The 15,426-nt window shown below is 60.3% G+C and overlaps 4 protein-coding genes across 4 annotated transcripts; all 4 read left to right on the forward strand.

The window, feature by feature from the left end:
- Nucleotides 1-1,338: 1,338 nt before the first annotated feature.
- Nucleotides 1,339-5,928, forward strand: LMXM_34_0680 (conserved hypothetical protein; the record flags this gene model as incomplete). The annotated part of the gene is made up of 1 exon (XM_003879016.1): nt 1,339-5,928. The coding sequence occupies one exon, from the start codon at nt 1,339-1,341 to the stop codon at nt 5,926-5,928; it is 4,590 nt and encodes a 1,529-aa protein (XP_003879065.1).
- Nucleotides 5,929-6,703: 775 nt separating this feature from the next.
- Nucleotides 6,704-8,557, forward strand: LMXM_34_0690 (conserved hypothetical protein; the record flags this gene model as incomplete). Its single annotated transcript, XM_003879017.1, has 1 exon — nt 6,704-8,557. The coding sequence occupies one exon, from the start codon at nt 6,704-6,706 to the stop codon at nt 8,555-8,557; it is 1,854 nt and encodes a 617-aa protein (XP_003879066.1).
- Nucleotides 8,558-9,019: 462 nt separating this feature from the next.
- LMXM_34_0700 (putative vacuolar ATP synthase subunit d) lies at nt 9,020-9,850 on the forward strand (the record flags this gene model as incomplete). The annotated part of the gene is made up of 1 exon (XM_003879018.1): nt 9,020-9,850. One exon carries the CDS (start codon nt 9,020-9,022, stop codon nt 9,848-9,850), a length of 831 nt encoding a protein of 276 aa, XP_003879067.1.
- Nucleotides 9,851-12,084: 2,234 nt separating this feature from the next.
- On the forward strand, nt 12,085-13,680 carry LMXM_34_0710 (conserved hypothetical protein; the record flags this gene model as incomplete). Its single annotated transcript, XM_003879019.1, has 1 exon — nt 12,085-13,680. The coding sequence occupies one exon, from the start codon at nt 12,085-12,087 to the stop codon at nt 13,678-13,680; it is 1,596 nt and encodes a 531-aa protein (XP_003879068.1).
- Between the last annotated feature and the right edge of the window lie 1,746 nt (nt 13,681-15,426).

Below are 15,426 nucleotides of genomic sequence, written 5' to 3' on the forward strand. Positions count from 1 at the left end.
AAACAGGCCTGCGTGCAGAGGGGGGAGGAGGGGGAAATCTCGGGTTCGGGAAGTGCGCACTGTGGAACGCGTGCCTCCACCAGGCCATCCCCCGGCATTTGTCACGCCCAGCGCCATCGCTGTGTCTCCTTTTGCTTTGTTCCACCCCCCCCCTTCGGGTTGAGGTGTGGGAATTTGTGCCCGCGCTGCTTTGCCTTTTTTTTCGGTGGTGGTGGTGGTGGAGAGTTGGAGTGGGCTCGGTGCGGACTGAAAGAATGGTAGCTGCCCCTCCCCCTCTGTCTGTTTCTCTCGTGTATGTTTAACACTGTCTAATCGCATAATACACAACAAGAAGGCGCGTTTGGCTGCACGGCGAGGTGCGCTCCTCGGCTCACAACCAACAAACAACAGCAACGCATGCAAGACGGCTCCCGCCCCCCCACCCCATCCCTCTCTTGCCGAAGGAAGACTCCTGCCTCCTTGCCCTTCAGTCCAGCGCACCCAATGGGTGCGGGCGTGCGGGCGTGCGGGCCACACCAGACAACACGAAAGGGGGTGGGTGAGTGTTGAGGTCACGAGAGTAAGCGCCCTCACCGACTGGTCTGCTTCCCTCCCTCCACCTCATCGCCTCACGCCCCTGTCTCACGCACGTATCAGATACAAATGTGTTGTTATTTGGCCCATTCGCCTCCCCTCCCTCCCTCCCTCCCTCCTCTCTCTTCAGGTACTCTCTCGGAGGAACGGGTGATTGCCAGAAAGGGAGTCATTGGACGGCATACAGCGGGGCTCCGTCACCGCGTCACCATCACCGTATCCTTCTCCACACACCGGCTGCAGGTGCACGTCTGCACCGCACAGCGCGGTGGTCAGCAACACAGAGCAAAGGCAAAACGGGAAAGGACAGCGATATCGCCACACGAAAGGAACAACTCGAGCTTCACAGCTCTGGCGACGAGTGCACGTCCGCCGAGTACGTGTCTGTAGCGATCCCTGCGCGTATACGGTGACAGTATCATTGACCTCGTCGTTGGTTTGGGGTGTTGGTGGTGGTGGTGGCCCTCTTCCATAGATCGCGGTATCTGTTGTTCTTGTTATCCTCTTTGCTCTCAACCTTTGGTGCTGTACTCCGCGTGTCTGCCGGTGCGCGTGGCTTTAATTCCTTCCCCTTCCCACCTACACACATATACAAGCACAAGAGCACCGCCGCCGTGCCTACTCCTGACCGAATCACTCACCCGGACGGAGGAAACAAGCCTACGCCGTGTACACCTCTTTCTTTCCCCTACACCGGCTGTCACGTTCAGCAGCTCGTGGGCTCGCTCGGTTCTTTAAGGGCGAGGGAAGGGAGTGCGGGGCAAAATGCCAGCAAAGAAGCTGAGCCCAGCGACAAAAGCGTCTAGTACGGCGACGCATCCCCCTCGCCGGCGCCCCTCAGGCCTACTGGGCAGCAGCACAAATGGCAGTGAACAACGAGGGAGCGCGGCATCACTGCCATTCGCGGCGACGGTCGCAGCGCAACCTCTGAAGAGAAGCGGCATGAAATCGCGTAACTCTATCGGCCACACCTCCTTCAGCGCGCAGCAAGCGGTCGCGGTGACCAGCAGCGGCGACGCCCATCCACCCCACGTCAGTACCCAGATGCCGGCAGCGACCGCTAAGGCGTCCTCTGGACGACCTCGAGGGGTCGCTGCCATCCCGGCGAATCACACAGCGCCACCGCCGCCTGCCGCTCGTGAATTCATGCCATCCCCGCCTCCTCCTGCAGCTGCAGCGGCGGTGCAGAATGCACCACCTCTGGGCAGCAGCTCCGCCACGATGATAGCCGGTGATTTTCGTCGTGCGCGTTTCGGCATCAGCACCGCGAGCGCCAGTGCCCCATCTGCTACCGTAGACCCACCCGGGGCCTCACCCGCAGCCCCGAACGTCATCCCAAAGACGAGTTTGCCCACCCTTTCGACAGGTCCTCCGTCGCTCCCAACAGCCAAGCGCGCCACCCACCACGCCGACGTCGACACTAATCGAACTCCTGTGCCACCGGCTTCGGCTGGCTCTTGGGCCGCAAAACCTCAGGCCAGATACAACTTGCCAGCAAGCGGTCCGCGTCGTCTATCCTCGTCGTCCTCCAACGCTGTCAAAGCCACGAGCAACGTGTCAGCTGCAGCGGCGACTCCGTCAACGTCGGCCCCTGAGACCGCTGCAGCCGAAGCCGACCTCAGAGAGGCACCGGCTGCGCGCCAGCCTGCCAGCGCACTCCTCGCCGTCGCCTCGAAGCCGAACGGGCAGTCGAAGAGCGCCGCAGATCCGTCAACGGACTCCACAGCGGCGCCGGGAACTTCTTTATCGTCGGTGGCACAGGCGTCCCTCAAGTCAAGAACGCCGTCCCTGAGTGTTATTGGCAAGAAGAAAGTGATGCGTCGTGCAAGTATCGGGACAGCCACAAGTCGGCCACCGAGCGCCGCCACATCACGGCGGCCCTCTGTCGGCTGCATCGCCACGGCTGACAACACGGCCGCCCCAACACGTGACTCGTCTGTTTTATATCCTCGGCCGCAAAGCAGCTGCAGCGTAGCGCCCACGTTGGACGCGGAGAGTGCACCCTCGACGACGCTGAACACGGCGCGCACGACCGGCCCAATGGCTGTCAAGACGCCAACGAACGCCGGCAGCGCGGTGTCTGCCGGCACCGCCACCCCCCTCCCCCGTGGTCCTGTCGTCTCGGAGGAGTGGGCGCGCAGCATCATCAAGCCCGGGGACGAAAATCTCCTGTACCGGGCAACTCCAGCAGCGACGACGTACTCTGGCTTTGCCTGCACGCCGTCAGGTATCAGCATGAGCGGCAGCGCGGCAAGCGCGACTCGGCAAGCGAGCACCGTGCGAAGCTCGATTAAGGACACGCAGTTGCGTCATGCCCAAGAGACGGTGCTCCGGCTACGGAACGCCGAGACACCCACGCCGGGGTGGCGCAGCACCAAGGCCGCGTCAGTGGGTGCCGGCAGCGCCGTCTCGGTAGCGTCTGGTGGCTCTGGCTCTCGATTTGGCTCCACCGTAAAGCGAAGCGGAACGCGCCTTCAGCGCCGCCGACAGGAGGATGAGGACCGGCAAAGGTCGCTCATGGAGACGATGGCGATACCAGCAGGTGAGAACGGGGGGAGCATGAATGGCGGACGTGTATCACACCCCGGTACCGCGGCCGGCTCCGCCTCCCCGACGCCGTCGCGCATTTCAGAGGCTTCCACCAACACAATGATGAGGGGCGGTGGTCGCCTCAGCGGCGGTAGTGCACGCCCCCTGCTCGAGCAGCTGCCTGGCGGTGCGTCCGTGCCGGTGGACATCATGGGTCAGCGGCGCTCGCCCTCTCTAAAGCTTTTTGCGAAGCCGTCGCCGCGGACGTTTTCAACGCCGAGCCCTCGCGGCAGCGCCGGGGCGCCGGGGCTGAACACCACATTTGGCGTCAGCAACGGGCCATACTACGCGGGCAAAGAGGAACTCACGAGGCTGACGTGGGTGCGCGAAGAGATGCTGCGCGCCTTGATGCAGTCTGCGGTACCGCCGGCGGCGTCCGCGGTGACGGAAGAGAACAGCGCCGCTGCTGCTGCAGTCTCCTCGATGCCCAACACGAACGATGGAAGCGACGCAAACGCTCTGGAAGGCTCCGCGTCGTCGGTGCTGACAATGCACGTCGACCCGCAGGCAGGCGAGATGGTTCCGGTGTCGCCGACGTTCTCATCTGCAGGAAAGCGGCCACGACAGCGTGTGTACAGCGTCGACCTACGCAGCGGCGCCAGTAGCGACGAGTCAGCGCCGCCTAAGCAGTCGCCGGCGGCAGACGTCACGCAGCAGCGTGGGCGGTTGGCGGGCAGCGGCACCACTCCCATTCTCGCCTCTTCTATTCGCCAGAAGCCTGGCCGCTCTGTCTCTATTTCTCGTCCAGCGCAACCGGGCTCCCCCGTGGGAATCGGCGCCACTCCGGGCCCCACCTCGGCCCGCCCCACCTTGGACTCCAGTGCATTCGCGTCTGGCGCTCCCCCCGCTGCCTCAGCAGCTGCTGCTCGCCAGCAGCGGCGTGCAGCCGTGACGGTGGCGATGTGCAGCCTTCAATCACCCAGCACGGTCGCCGAGCGAGTGCGGCTGGAGCTCGTGCGGCAAGAACAGCAACAGCCTGCCGCGGTTCGCACCGGGCAGATGCGAGCGGCAGCACCTTCATCGGTTCCCGCAGCGAGTCAGCGTCCCACGGCCACCCCCATCGACGCAGCCACGCGGCTCCTCCTCCTTGACCCGCTCTTTCCTCTCATTAGCGAGGAGAACTATCAGCGGCTCGTGCTGCAAAACGACGAGTATACAGCTCGCAAAGCGCTGCTGGCCCGCATAGGCGCGACACCGCCGCCGCAGTCCTCGGCGTCGCGCCCCTACGAGTCGCCGCCCCCGGTGCCGCCTCTCGACGTGGACAAGAAGCCGCACAGATCAGGGGCTGAGGTGCCACCTGCAGCGCGAGCGTTGGAGATGGATCTGGCAGAAGCCGACGAAGCGGCTCCGTGGCGGTCGCTGACATCCACTTCAACTGCTGCAGCAGCGCCGCCTCCGTCCCCTTCCGCATCCCCTCCCAACGCTGCAGCCATCGGCAGCACCCCGCCTCGTCGACCATCCGTGCAGTACGGTGGTCCTGCCTTATACGCGACCTTTTCACCTTCCCGCGTTCCTTCACCGTCTCCCACGGCCTCAGGTCTCACTTCGCCCACTGCCGGTCCCGCGGTGGGACTCGGCAGTGCCACGTCCACTGCACGTGACGGCAAGCTGCTCGTCAATGTCGTGATGCCGTCGGAGAAGTCGGGATCTATTAAGTCACTGCCCGCAGGCGGCGTGTGGTACGCGCCTAGCCCGATGTCGGAGTTCGCGGGGCAGAGCACCGCCCAACCCTCCCTCAACGCAAGTCTTCTAGTGAGCGTCAGCGGTAGTGGTGCAGTAGGTGGGACCGGCAACTCTCCGATTCGCATGCGCTCCACCAGCCCCACGGCAAGCTGCTCATCTTCGAGAAACGCCACTCGCCGCGGCTCGCTGCTTCGGAGCGTGCAGCAGCACCTCCAGCCCCAGGCAACAACGGCAGCCACCCCCAGCCGCAGCGACAGCGCCGGCGACGAAGTCAGCACCGCTTCCGACGAGACAGTTGACATGGCTGAAGTCGAGCTTTGCAAGACGCTGCCGCGCTGGGGTCCGTTCCGCACCTCTCACGCCGCAGCGCCGTCCGATTTCAATGTTGTCCAGCAGGCGTGCGCAGCCACGGCCACTGCACCTCGCAAGACGAAGAAGTCTGCGCACGGAGAGAAATCCCCAGTGGTGTCGCCGACAGAGTCGACATCGAGCCCGCTCTCCATGGCGTCGGCCCTCTCGCTGGCCATGGCGGAGGAGCTGCAGGCCTACGTGCACGTCTTCCTCAAGCGCTACCGCAACGTTGACGCGGTAACCGCGAAGGAAATGGGGCCTGTCCCGGAGACGCCGCTGACGTTGCAGCACGCGATTCGCCGCAGCCTCCGCCTGTCAACTGGGTATAGCGCGAATGCGGCGGACGACAAAGACGCAGTGGAGCTTGAGGATCCCCTGGACGACGGCAGCTACCACAGTCAAAACGTGCAGTACGTGCTGGATCTCTTGGGATCGCTGCTGCAGGTGGAGACCTCCTTTTGCGAGGACGACGCAGCACATGCGGCAAGTGGTGCGCATCCGCTGACTGCTGCAGCGCAGCGACACACAAAAAAGCGAGTCACTGGCGCCCAGCTTATCGCGGCGGTGATGGGACGGTCCACCTCGCCGTCCGGTGAGGACACGGCAGACGGTGCTGCACCGAAGCACACCAGAAATGCCGCCGCTCGATCCGCTGCGGTGCGGCCAGTGTTGAAGCTACATGACCCTGAGCTGCGTGCCGTAGAACTCATGTTCGTCAATGACGCGCCGTAGGAACGCGCCGACTCCGAGGGGGCTCTTAATGATGGGAAACTGGGGGGCCTCGTGTAGAGGACGGATGCTGTGGAGACGTCCACACGCACACACACACACCAAAATACAGGCACATGCGCGCGTGTGGACATTCAACTTTTTAGACTACATGAATTTGACAGCTACGTAAACAAGGACAAACGATACCATCAAACTAAGAAGGTCGTTCGCCACCACGCGCGCGCGCTGAGCAGAGGTGCCTATCCTCCTCCCCCCTCCCCCGTCGCTCGCACTTCGTCGGGAAGTCATTTCTATCGATGGTGCTCACAGCATAGCACACAGACACACAGGGAGAGAGGGAAGCAAGAGAGAAATGCAGCCCACACTTGATGGCGCCACTCTCCTCTTCCCTTCCCATCCTGACGAGAAAAAAGAATGTCACCTTTTAGGCACTCAACCCCGTCGCCATTCCACCCGCATCTGCACAAGCATTGGCTATCTCCATCGCCCATGATAAGCGAATTCAGCTCGTGAGGGAGCGTCTTGTTGGTGTGTTTCTTGCCCTCCACCCCGCATGCCTCCGCGCGTCACGTCTGTCGCCGCGCGCTCGTCATTGTGGACGGCTCGCCTCGGTGCGACGTGGTACAACCACCACACAGGCACCGCTGTTCTGCGTGTCCGCGGCAACGGTGGGCTGTGCACCGGCAGCACCTCGGCGGTGGCCACTCAGCGCCGCTTTGTCGGCCCTCGCCAGTACTCACCGAAGGGCTACCGTGAGGCTGCCGGGCGTGCACCAATGACGTTCGAGTTTGGCGAGGAGTGCAACAACCTCGCCAGGGCTGCGCATCAGACAAAGAACTACGGCGACGCCATCAGCCTGTACGATAGGGCGCTGACAATGCGCCGCGAGAAGTACGGGCCAATTCACAAGAAGTGCGCAGCGACGCTGCACAACATCGGCCGTGTTTTTATCGACATGAAGGAGTATGGCGCCGCCGAGAACGCCTTCACAGAGGCGGCCGCCATCTACGAGCAAGTGGAGGGGGACAAGTCACTTGAGTACGCCGAGTCGCTGGAGCTGCTCGCGCTCTGCTACACGCATCTCAAGTTCCTTGATGAGGCGGAAAAGGCCTTCAAGGATAGCATTCGCATCTTCCGGGATCAGTGCTACAACTACGGCAACAACTCGTGGCTGCCGGACGATAAGACACCGCCGGCGGAACCGAACAAGCACCCGCTCTCGTCGGCAGCTCACGCTCTAGCCGACTGCGCGGCGCTCTTCCTGTTCCGCCGCCAGGAGCACCAAGCCGTCGCCTTTCTCGAGGAGGCGCTGGAGATACGCCGCTTCCTGTACAGTCGCCACGTCAAGTTCCGCCCCATGATTGCGCAGACGCTCAACAAACTCTGTGAACTCAAGAAGTCACTCGACGACGCTGTCGGCGCGGAGATGTGCATCAACGAATGCTTGGAGATTTGCATCGAGACACTCGGGCGCGATCACCCGGCGACGGCGCAGGCGACGAGTAGCAAGGCAGGACTGCTCGCCGCCAAGAAGCAGTTCCGCGACGCCTTACGGCTCTACGAGGAAAGCACGTGCACGTACGCCATGGCGCTCGGCAAGGATGCGCCGCTTTTTGGGCAGGAGCTCATGAAACTCGGCCGCTGCCAGGAGCTGTGCAACGACGTCGTCAACGCTGAAAAAACGTTCCGGCGCGGCGTTGAGATCATCAAGAAAGGCTTTGGCCCGAACAGCCTCCAGCTGGCGGAGGCGAACACTTTCTATGGATCGTTACTGGCCCGAAGGCTCGATATTGACCAAGCCGTCGACATGTTCCGCGACGCCATTCGGATTCGCAAGAGTGTGGACAAGCATGATCCGCAGTTAGCGTACCTGTACCAGAAGATCGGGGACGCCTACGCGATGCGCCGGGAGCCACACGCGGAGGCATACTTCCTCCTTGCTGTGGATGCCTTTAAGCAGAACGCCACGATTGAGCCCCTGCAGCGCACGTACATGACGGACGTTTTGGATGACCTGGGGCTCTTCTACCTTGACTTTCAACACTACGAGAAGGCGGAGAAGTGCTTCAAGGAGGCTCTTGACACCCGCATCGAGATGCTCGGCGAGAATCACGCCACAGTGGCGTACTCGTACAGCAACTTCGCGCTCCTGTACCTGCAGCGGCAGGACTACGCCAACTGCGAGAAAATGGCGGAGGCGGCGCTGGACATGTACGGCAAGACCGCCCGCTCCAACGTGCTGGCTCAGGCCGACGTGCACACGACGCTGGGTCAGTGCTACCACCAGCAGAGCCAGTTTGCCAAGGCGCTGGAGATGCACGAGAAGGCGCTCAACGTACGTCGCACGCGCGGCGACACGACGGAAACGGCCGTGGCGGAGTCACTGAATCAAATCGCGCGCGTCTATGTCACAATGAAGCGCTACGGCAAGGCGTACCGCCATGTCAAGGAGGCCCGGCGGCTTGTCTGGCAGTTCAACGTGGAAATCACGCAGCCGCTGCGCAACGAAATCGTCAAGACAGAGCAGATGATTCCACCTATGGACGAGTGGACGAACGAGGAGCGGGCTGAGGCGCAGGTGATGATCGGGGACGGTAGCAGCGTGGCCACGGCCGCCACCGGCTCCTGAACGAGTGTGGTTCGACGGAGGTGGCGTCCAACATGGCGCGCGAGGTGGTGTATCTCCATTCCACTCGAAAAAGATGTGAAGAGATAGACGCAGCGGGGTGGGAGGGCGGCTGGATGTATTCCGCCCTGGTTTCCTTACCCCCAGTCTTTCATGTGTGTGTGTGTATGTGTGTGAGAGAGAAAGAAAACAAAAGAGTCGATGCAATCTCGCATGCCTCTGCTCATGTCGTCACCCTCTCTCTCCCCCTCTCGCCACATTTGGCCCTGGTCCGCGTGCACGGCCTGTCACTGTCGCTGCGCATCCCCTTCCTCTGTATTGTCCTTGTTCGGTCGTCGAGCACGACCCCGAAAGAATTGCTCTGCGCACCTGCGTCACGGGTCCTGCAAGGGGAGGTCTCTCTCCTCCTCGTCTCCTCCAGACTTTCGACTCAACGTCTCACCAGTAGTGCTGCGCATTTCGTCAATGTCCAGCACAAGCCGCTACCCGGCCCTTCCGAGCCGCATGTCGCTCATCGCCTTCAAGACGCGTCTGAAAGGTGCACAGAAGGGGCACAGCTTATTGAAAAAGAAGGCCGATGCCCTGGCGCTGCGCTACCGGACGGTGATGGGTGAACTGCGCACAGCGAAGCTCGAAATAGCGAACCAGATCAAGGGCTCCTACTTCACCATCACGCAGGCACAGTTCATTGCCGGAGATATTAGCCTTGCCGTGCAGGAGTCGCTCAAGATCCCGACGTACCGGATGGAGCTGCATGTGGAGAACATTGCTGGCGTGCAGGTGCCGAGCTTTCACACCCAAAACGACGACGTCGCCGACAGTCAAGGCGATTCTGCGGCGGAGTCGCGCCTGAAGGGCTACAACTCGTACTCCACAGGCGCCGTCACCGGCTCCCTCACAACTGGTCTGGGTAAGGGTGGCGAGCAGATCAAGGAGGCCTACGCCGCCTTCCGCCACACCCTCTCGCTCCTCGTCAAGATCGCGTCCCTGCAGACGAGCTGGATTACGCTCGACATTGCGCAAAAGGTGACGAACCGCCGCGTGAATGCCCTGGAGAAGGTAGTGATTCCGCGCGTGCAGAACACCCTCAGCTACATCGCTTCAGAGCTAGACGAGCAGGAGCGTGAGGAGTTCTTCCGTCTTAAAATGGTGCAGAAAAAGAAAATCACGGCAAAGATCCAGCAGAGCGCGCGCCAAGCTGAAGCGGCCGACATCGAGGCGGAGCGGACGCGGAAGCGCAACCTCCTCATGGTCCAGCGCGACGGAGGCGTGGTCGAGGCGGACATGGTGGTGTAAATCAGTCTGGGGAACACCACCGCGTAGACGAGTCTTTCGAAGCAAAAACGTGTCATTGGGCGAAATGAAACTGGTAGAACAAGAGGGCCAGCCTCGCCTCCTCCTCTTACCTTTGCGTAGCTGATGACGAAGGTACATCTTTGTCGTTGACCTGCCGTTTTATCAACTTTCCCTCGTGAAGTGTTGTGTATGAGTGTAGTGGTGTGTATGTGCGTGTGCGTGTGTGTGTCTTGGTGGTGCTGGTCATTGAATTTGGGTGAAGGATGGTGTGTTTGGTGGAGTGGTTTTCTTTTTCCGCATGTGTTCGTGGAAGACGAGCCCTGATGATGGGGGACACACCTCACCGTTGCACCTCAGGGTCCAATCCCCCACTCTTTGTGGTGCCGCCAAGCAGCACCCTCCTCCCCCCTCTATCCCCTGCCAAATACTGCGCCACCTCTGGTGGTGGTAGGGCCAAGCACCTACGACCTAAAGGAGGGGGAAGGTCAGTGCGATGTATCGCTGCTGATGCCGGCAGCCAGGTCCTGGACGGCGATAGGTCAGAGCAACCTGCGGCCGTGCACACGCTTGTGCCATCCATATAATAGGCGAAGTGCCAACGTGACTCGAGCGTATCCCAAGCGCGGCCCTCGCAGTGCCTGTCGGTGTGGGGAGCCTGAGTGTCGCTCCGAGGGGATGCACGAGGTGGTGGCTGGCATGATGCGGGGAGGGGGGCGCGGATGTGCGGGACGGCCTGCAGAGCGGATGCTGAGTCGAGAGTGTGAGGCAGAGGCCGTGCCCCGACGATTGAGTCGGCGCATTGCTGCACCGACGTGTGTCTACCCGCTGCCTCGCACCACGCGATGTGGGAGTCTGTGGCAGGCCGGTGGTAGAGTGGGGTTTGGCCTCACGTTGTGTGACTTCGAAACGGGCACTCTGAAAGGGAAAATCAAAGCACTTTGAAGCAGAGCTCATCTCCCGCTTCCTTCCCCCCCCCGCCCGCCTGCCCGCCACACATGGGGTACTGTACTTAGCGACGGTGAAAGCACCAGGAGAATTACACAAGAAAATAAAGCGAAAAAAAGGGTCAACAGCTTCCATTTGCAAAGTGCGCGCAAGAGCCATGGACGTGGACGGAGGAGCTACGCCAGAGAAGCGGCTGGCCTCAGACCACAGTACGAGAGAGCACTACCGTGTGCTACGGTAACGAGGCGCCATGGCGCCCATCATAGCTTCCAGCTGGCGCGGCGCTAGCTGTGCATCCTTTTCCCTCCCAACTGATGGGAAGGCGTCCTACATGGCTCCGTCCATCCATGGCCTTTTTCTTTTGTTCTTTCAGCAGCATCCCTTTCTTGCGTTCCTCCTCTGCCCTCTTTGGCCTACATATATATATATATATATATATATATATATATCCGCTTCGTTGCCGCATCCATCATCTGCAGTCTTGCGTGTTTGTTGTTGTGCTTCACAGGCCAGCCAAGCCTCTGCTTCAGCGTTCTCGTTCTCTTCGCGTTCGTACCGGTTTGCCGCCCATCTCGTACAACGTGGCCAGCTGGCCACCATCACCGTCACCACTACCCCTCCCCTTCTCCCTGCGCCTTTTCCCTTCCCTCGCTGCATTTCCTGCCTGCTCTTCAGTCCACCCCCCCCCACTGCGCTCCTCTTTCTGGCAGTCTCCCCGCTTACTCGCTCTCCATCGCATCACCAACGAAACGAACATAACGAAAAAGAAAGTCAAGATACCAGTGAAGGCGCGCATAGACACACACGCGCGTGCGCACGCACAAAAGGCCCTGCACACGGCTGCTGCCCGCCCATACACACACGCACACATACCAAAACAGAAGGCTGAAAGGGAAAGACAACAAAGGGAGGCTTCCGCCTGGCTGATTGAGCTCCACCGCGCCTCCCCCTCCACCCACCCGCCCAACCCCCTCCTCGCGTGTTTGTTCTGCCCTTATCGTTTTTTTTACTTGCGCATATATATTTGTGTCTACGCACGCACACACACATATTTATACTGCCTTTTCTCTCTTTGGTGTTGTTGATGGGTGCTGGGTGATCGTCTGCCTATCGCTGTCCGTGTGCTTGCGTGTGCACTTTTTTTTACTACTACTGCTCGTCCGTTTTCTCTCCGCTTCCGCACGCATTCTGTGGTGGTGCGTATTTTGTACGAAGTCTATCGCCTCCTGTCGCCCCTGCCCTTCTCCCCACCACCGCCAATCCCTTTTCAGCCGCTGTCACACATCACTATGCCCATCTTCGACAACAAAAATGACGAGAAGGTGCTCAAGGCCATGAAGTCAGGGGACCTACTCCATTACGACTATCGCCATGTAGAAAAGCATGGCTGCAGTAGGGCCAAGCTTGGCGACACGTTCTCCGTGGTGCAGTGGAATATCGAGCGCGGCGTCAAGCTGGATGCTATTATCGCGGACTTGAAGGCGCTTCACGCTGACTTCATTGTGCTGCAGGAGCTCGACACCAACTGTCGCCGCTCCAACTACGCAAATATGCCAAAAGAAATAGCCAAGGCCCTGGAAGCCGACCTGTACTTCGTGTGCGAATTCCAGGAGCTGGACTCAAGCCTACGGAGCCCTGTGAACGCCGTCGGTCCGCGTTCGCAGCCGGCGCTGGAGTTGGAGACGCCACCAAACTCTGGAGAAAACGAAGGCAGCACCCACAAGCCGGTCAAGAGCTACCACCTCCACGGCAACGCAATCCTCAGTCGCCATGTCACGCTGCGCGAGCCGACCGTAATTCCGCTCACCAGCCCCTTCTTGTGGGAAGAGGCGGGTGATCGGCGCAAAGAGCCGCGCAAAGGGTTTCGCGGTGCCCTGCGTGTCCGCGTCGACGCGGTAGACCGCACCTCGGCCCATATGGCGCCACTGTACATCTACTGCTGCCATTTTGAAGTGTTTTGCGGGGCCCTCGCGCGTGTGAGGCAGCTGGCGGACTGTATGGCGGACATGCAGCACATCACGCACGTGTCAACGGCGTTGAACGGGGCGCGTTCGAGGCAGCCAGCCTTCCTTCTCGCCGGGGACTTAAACACCACAGCACACGGTATTGTGCGCTTAAGTCGGCACTACGCAACCGATCGACTCCGTTGGCTCAGCTTTGGCGAGGTCGAGGCGTGCTGGCTGCAGCGCAAGGTGTTAGGACGCAACATGCAGCACCTACAGGCCAGCTGCTGCCCTCTTTCGTACCACTTCCTGGCAGTCGCCGCCTCGCGTGTGCACCAGTTCTTGTGCAACAACTCACTGGTATGGCAATACGTTTACGGCTTCACAAAATCGGAGCAGGATCGCATGTCCAATGTGCAACTGTGTCTGTACGACCCGTCTGACAAGGTCACCTCCATTACGCTAGACCACCCAGACTACTACGGCTTCGCACGTGGAAAGCTGGACTGGATACTGCTGAGCAATCTGCAGCCGCGCCCGTTCCGCACCGCCCGCAACGGGGCTGAGCCGATCGACATCGCTGTCCTGGAGAAGAACGGCAGCATCTCCACCGCCTCGTACGCCGCCCGCTACCTCCACTCCATCTACGACGGCTCACACGACAAGGCGCGCGAGGCATCGGCGCAGTCTCATGAAGCCTCAGCGAAGTACGTGCCGAAGGACGGCTACCTTCTCTTCAATGAAAACTACACCGCCAGCGATCACCGCGGGCTCGTCATGACAGTGCGACAAAACAATGGGCGACCACAAGACGTCTACCCGTCTCAAGGCGCCACGTACACAGCCGACTGGGCAGCGGTCGGCTTCTTCATCCTGACACGTGCGCTGCCCGTCGCCGCAGTCGCGCTGGGGCTCTATCACAAGTACAAGATGTTGCGCTGAGACAACGACGTCGCACATTTTGGCCCTGATGGTGGCTGAGCACCGCCGTGCGTTATTTGTTTTTTCGTTTTCGCCTCCCGTCCCCACATGCCACATGCACGGCTGTGACTCGAATGCTCCTCAATCGACAGATGCGTATTTACATGGTGCACGTGCGCGTATACCTGTGCGGCCGCGGAGACAACAAGTGACAAGATACAATAAAGGGCAAACTAAAGATGGAAACGCACACACGCACACGCGCAGTCTCCGAGGACGGCGTGGAGGCAACGTGTGCGTAGGAAAAGCGAAGTAGCGGTGTCTGTGTGTCGCCGTCCGTTTGCCATTCTTGCTTTTTTTCTTTTCGTTGGCCCTTTCTGTTTCTGTTTTTTTTTTGTGTGAAATGTAGAGCTGCTGCTCCCCACCCCACCCCGCCCTTGTCACCGGCCACCTCAGTATGTGATATCAGGGCCTAAGTTACTCACACTCTCTGTTGGGAAACCAAGCGCCTGCACCGTCTGCCCTCGGGTAACAGCTGCAGACTCTTGGTGCCGACAGGACAGGTCTGGGCTGGCGCCGTGCGGATGAGACTTGTGACCATGACCACGTTTGGACCAGCTCACCACGGATAGTGTCGGCGATTTGGCAAATTCATGTCTCTGCTCCCTGTTTCGCTGCTTGTGCTGCGCTGCGAAGATGCTGAGCGTAATCCTGGGCATAGCCCACGCTGTATGCAGTAGAACTGCAGTTGGCCGAACGACGCCAAACGGTGTTGGGGGTGGCCCGGCTCCTGTACACAGCCGCAGCCCACCAGAGGTAGGCGAGCTGTGGTTGTGTGTCCACGGGCACTCTGGCTGACTGGCTCGTGGTGGTATAATAAGAAGGTTGATATCGTAAAAAAATAAACATCGCCAACATTGCATGTCTCTTTTCCCGTGTCTGTCCTGTTATCCCGCCAGCTAGCGTTCTCCTCTTTTTTTGTCGCCGTCGCATGCTCTCCGTCCAAGGGGAGAACGGCGAGACATGGACGATCTCCTCGTCGGTGTCTGCCCCCCCCCTCCCTGCCCCCTAAAGCTGCACCGTCGCTTTCTTCGTGCCTTTTTTCGGGCTGATGCTCATTGTGTCCGTGGTCGTGTCGAGTGGTCCGTTTCTGACCCCCTCCCCCTCATCCGCTCCCCCTGCTTCAGGGCGGGAGTTTTAGGAGGAGGAGGGAAGATGGGACTTCCTGCCCCGAATGTGTCAAGACCGGGGTTATGATGACGCGGTTGGGTGATCGGAGATCACCGGGCCCGGTCGAGGCAGCTCTTCACACCGCTTCTTCCAGTGCACCACCGACTTGCGAAGATCTGTGATTGTGCATCGTTCTCAGTTACCACACTCTGTATCTTCCAATACACTTCCCATGCAATACGGGGCAGAAAAAAGAGGGAGTAGGCAGACAGTAACGGTATTCCTCTACGTGTATGTGTGTGGCATTGCCGCCATCCCGTTAATGTGAGAGGGAGAAGGCAACACGACGAGTGGCGGCGGCTCGATACAAAGGCGCAACGCAGAATGATGAGCACCGTGCTGCCTCATCTTCGTTCCCTCACCTTACCTTGTCCCGCACCACTCGCTCGTATTGCCTCCGCGCATCGCTACGCGTACGTGCACCGTTTCATCTTTTTTTTGGAGCCGTCGTCGGTTTTCCTGTTCTGCAGTGCTTTTTTTTCGTGTGTGGGTGTGTGGGTGTTTCTGATAATGATCACTTATCGCCCCCCCCCCACA

Source organism: Leishmania mexicana, chromosome 34, assembly GCF_000234665.1.
Source record: "Leishmania mexicana MHOM/GT/2001/U1103 complete genome, chromosome 34".
Classification (NCBI taxonomy): Eukaryota; Euglenozoa; class Kinetoplastea; order Trypanosomatida; family Trypanosomatidae; genus Leishmania; species Leishmania mexicana.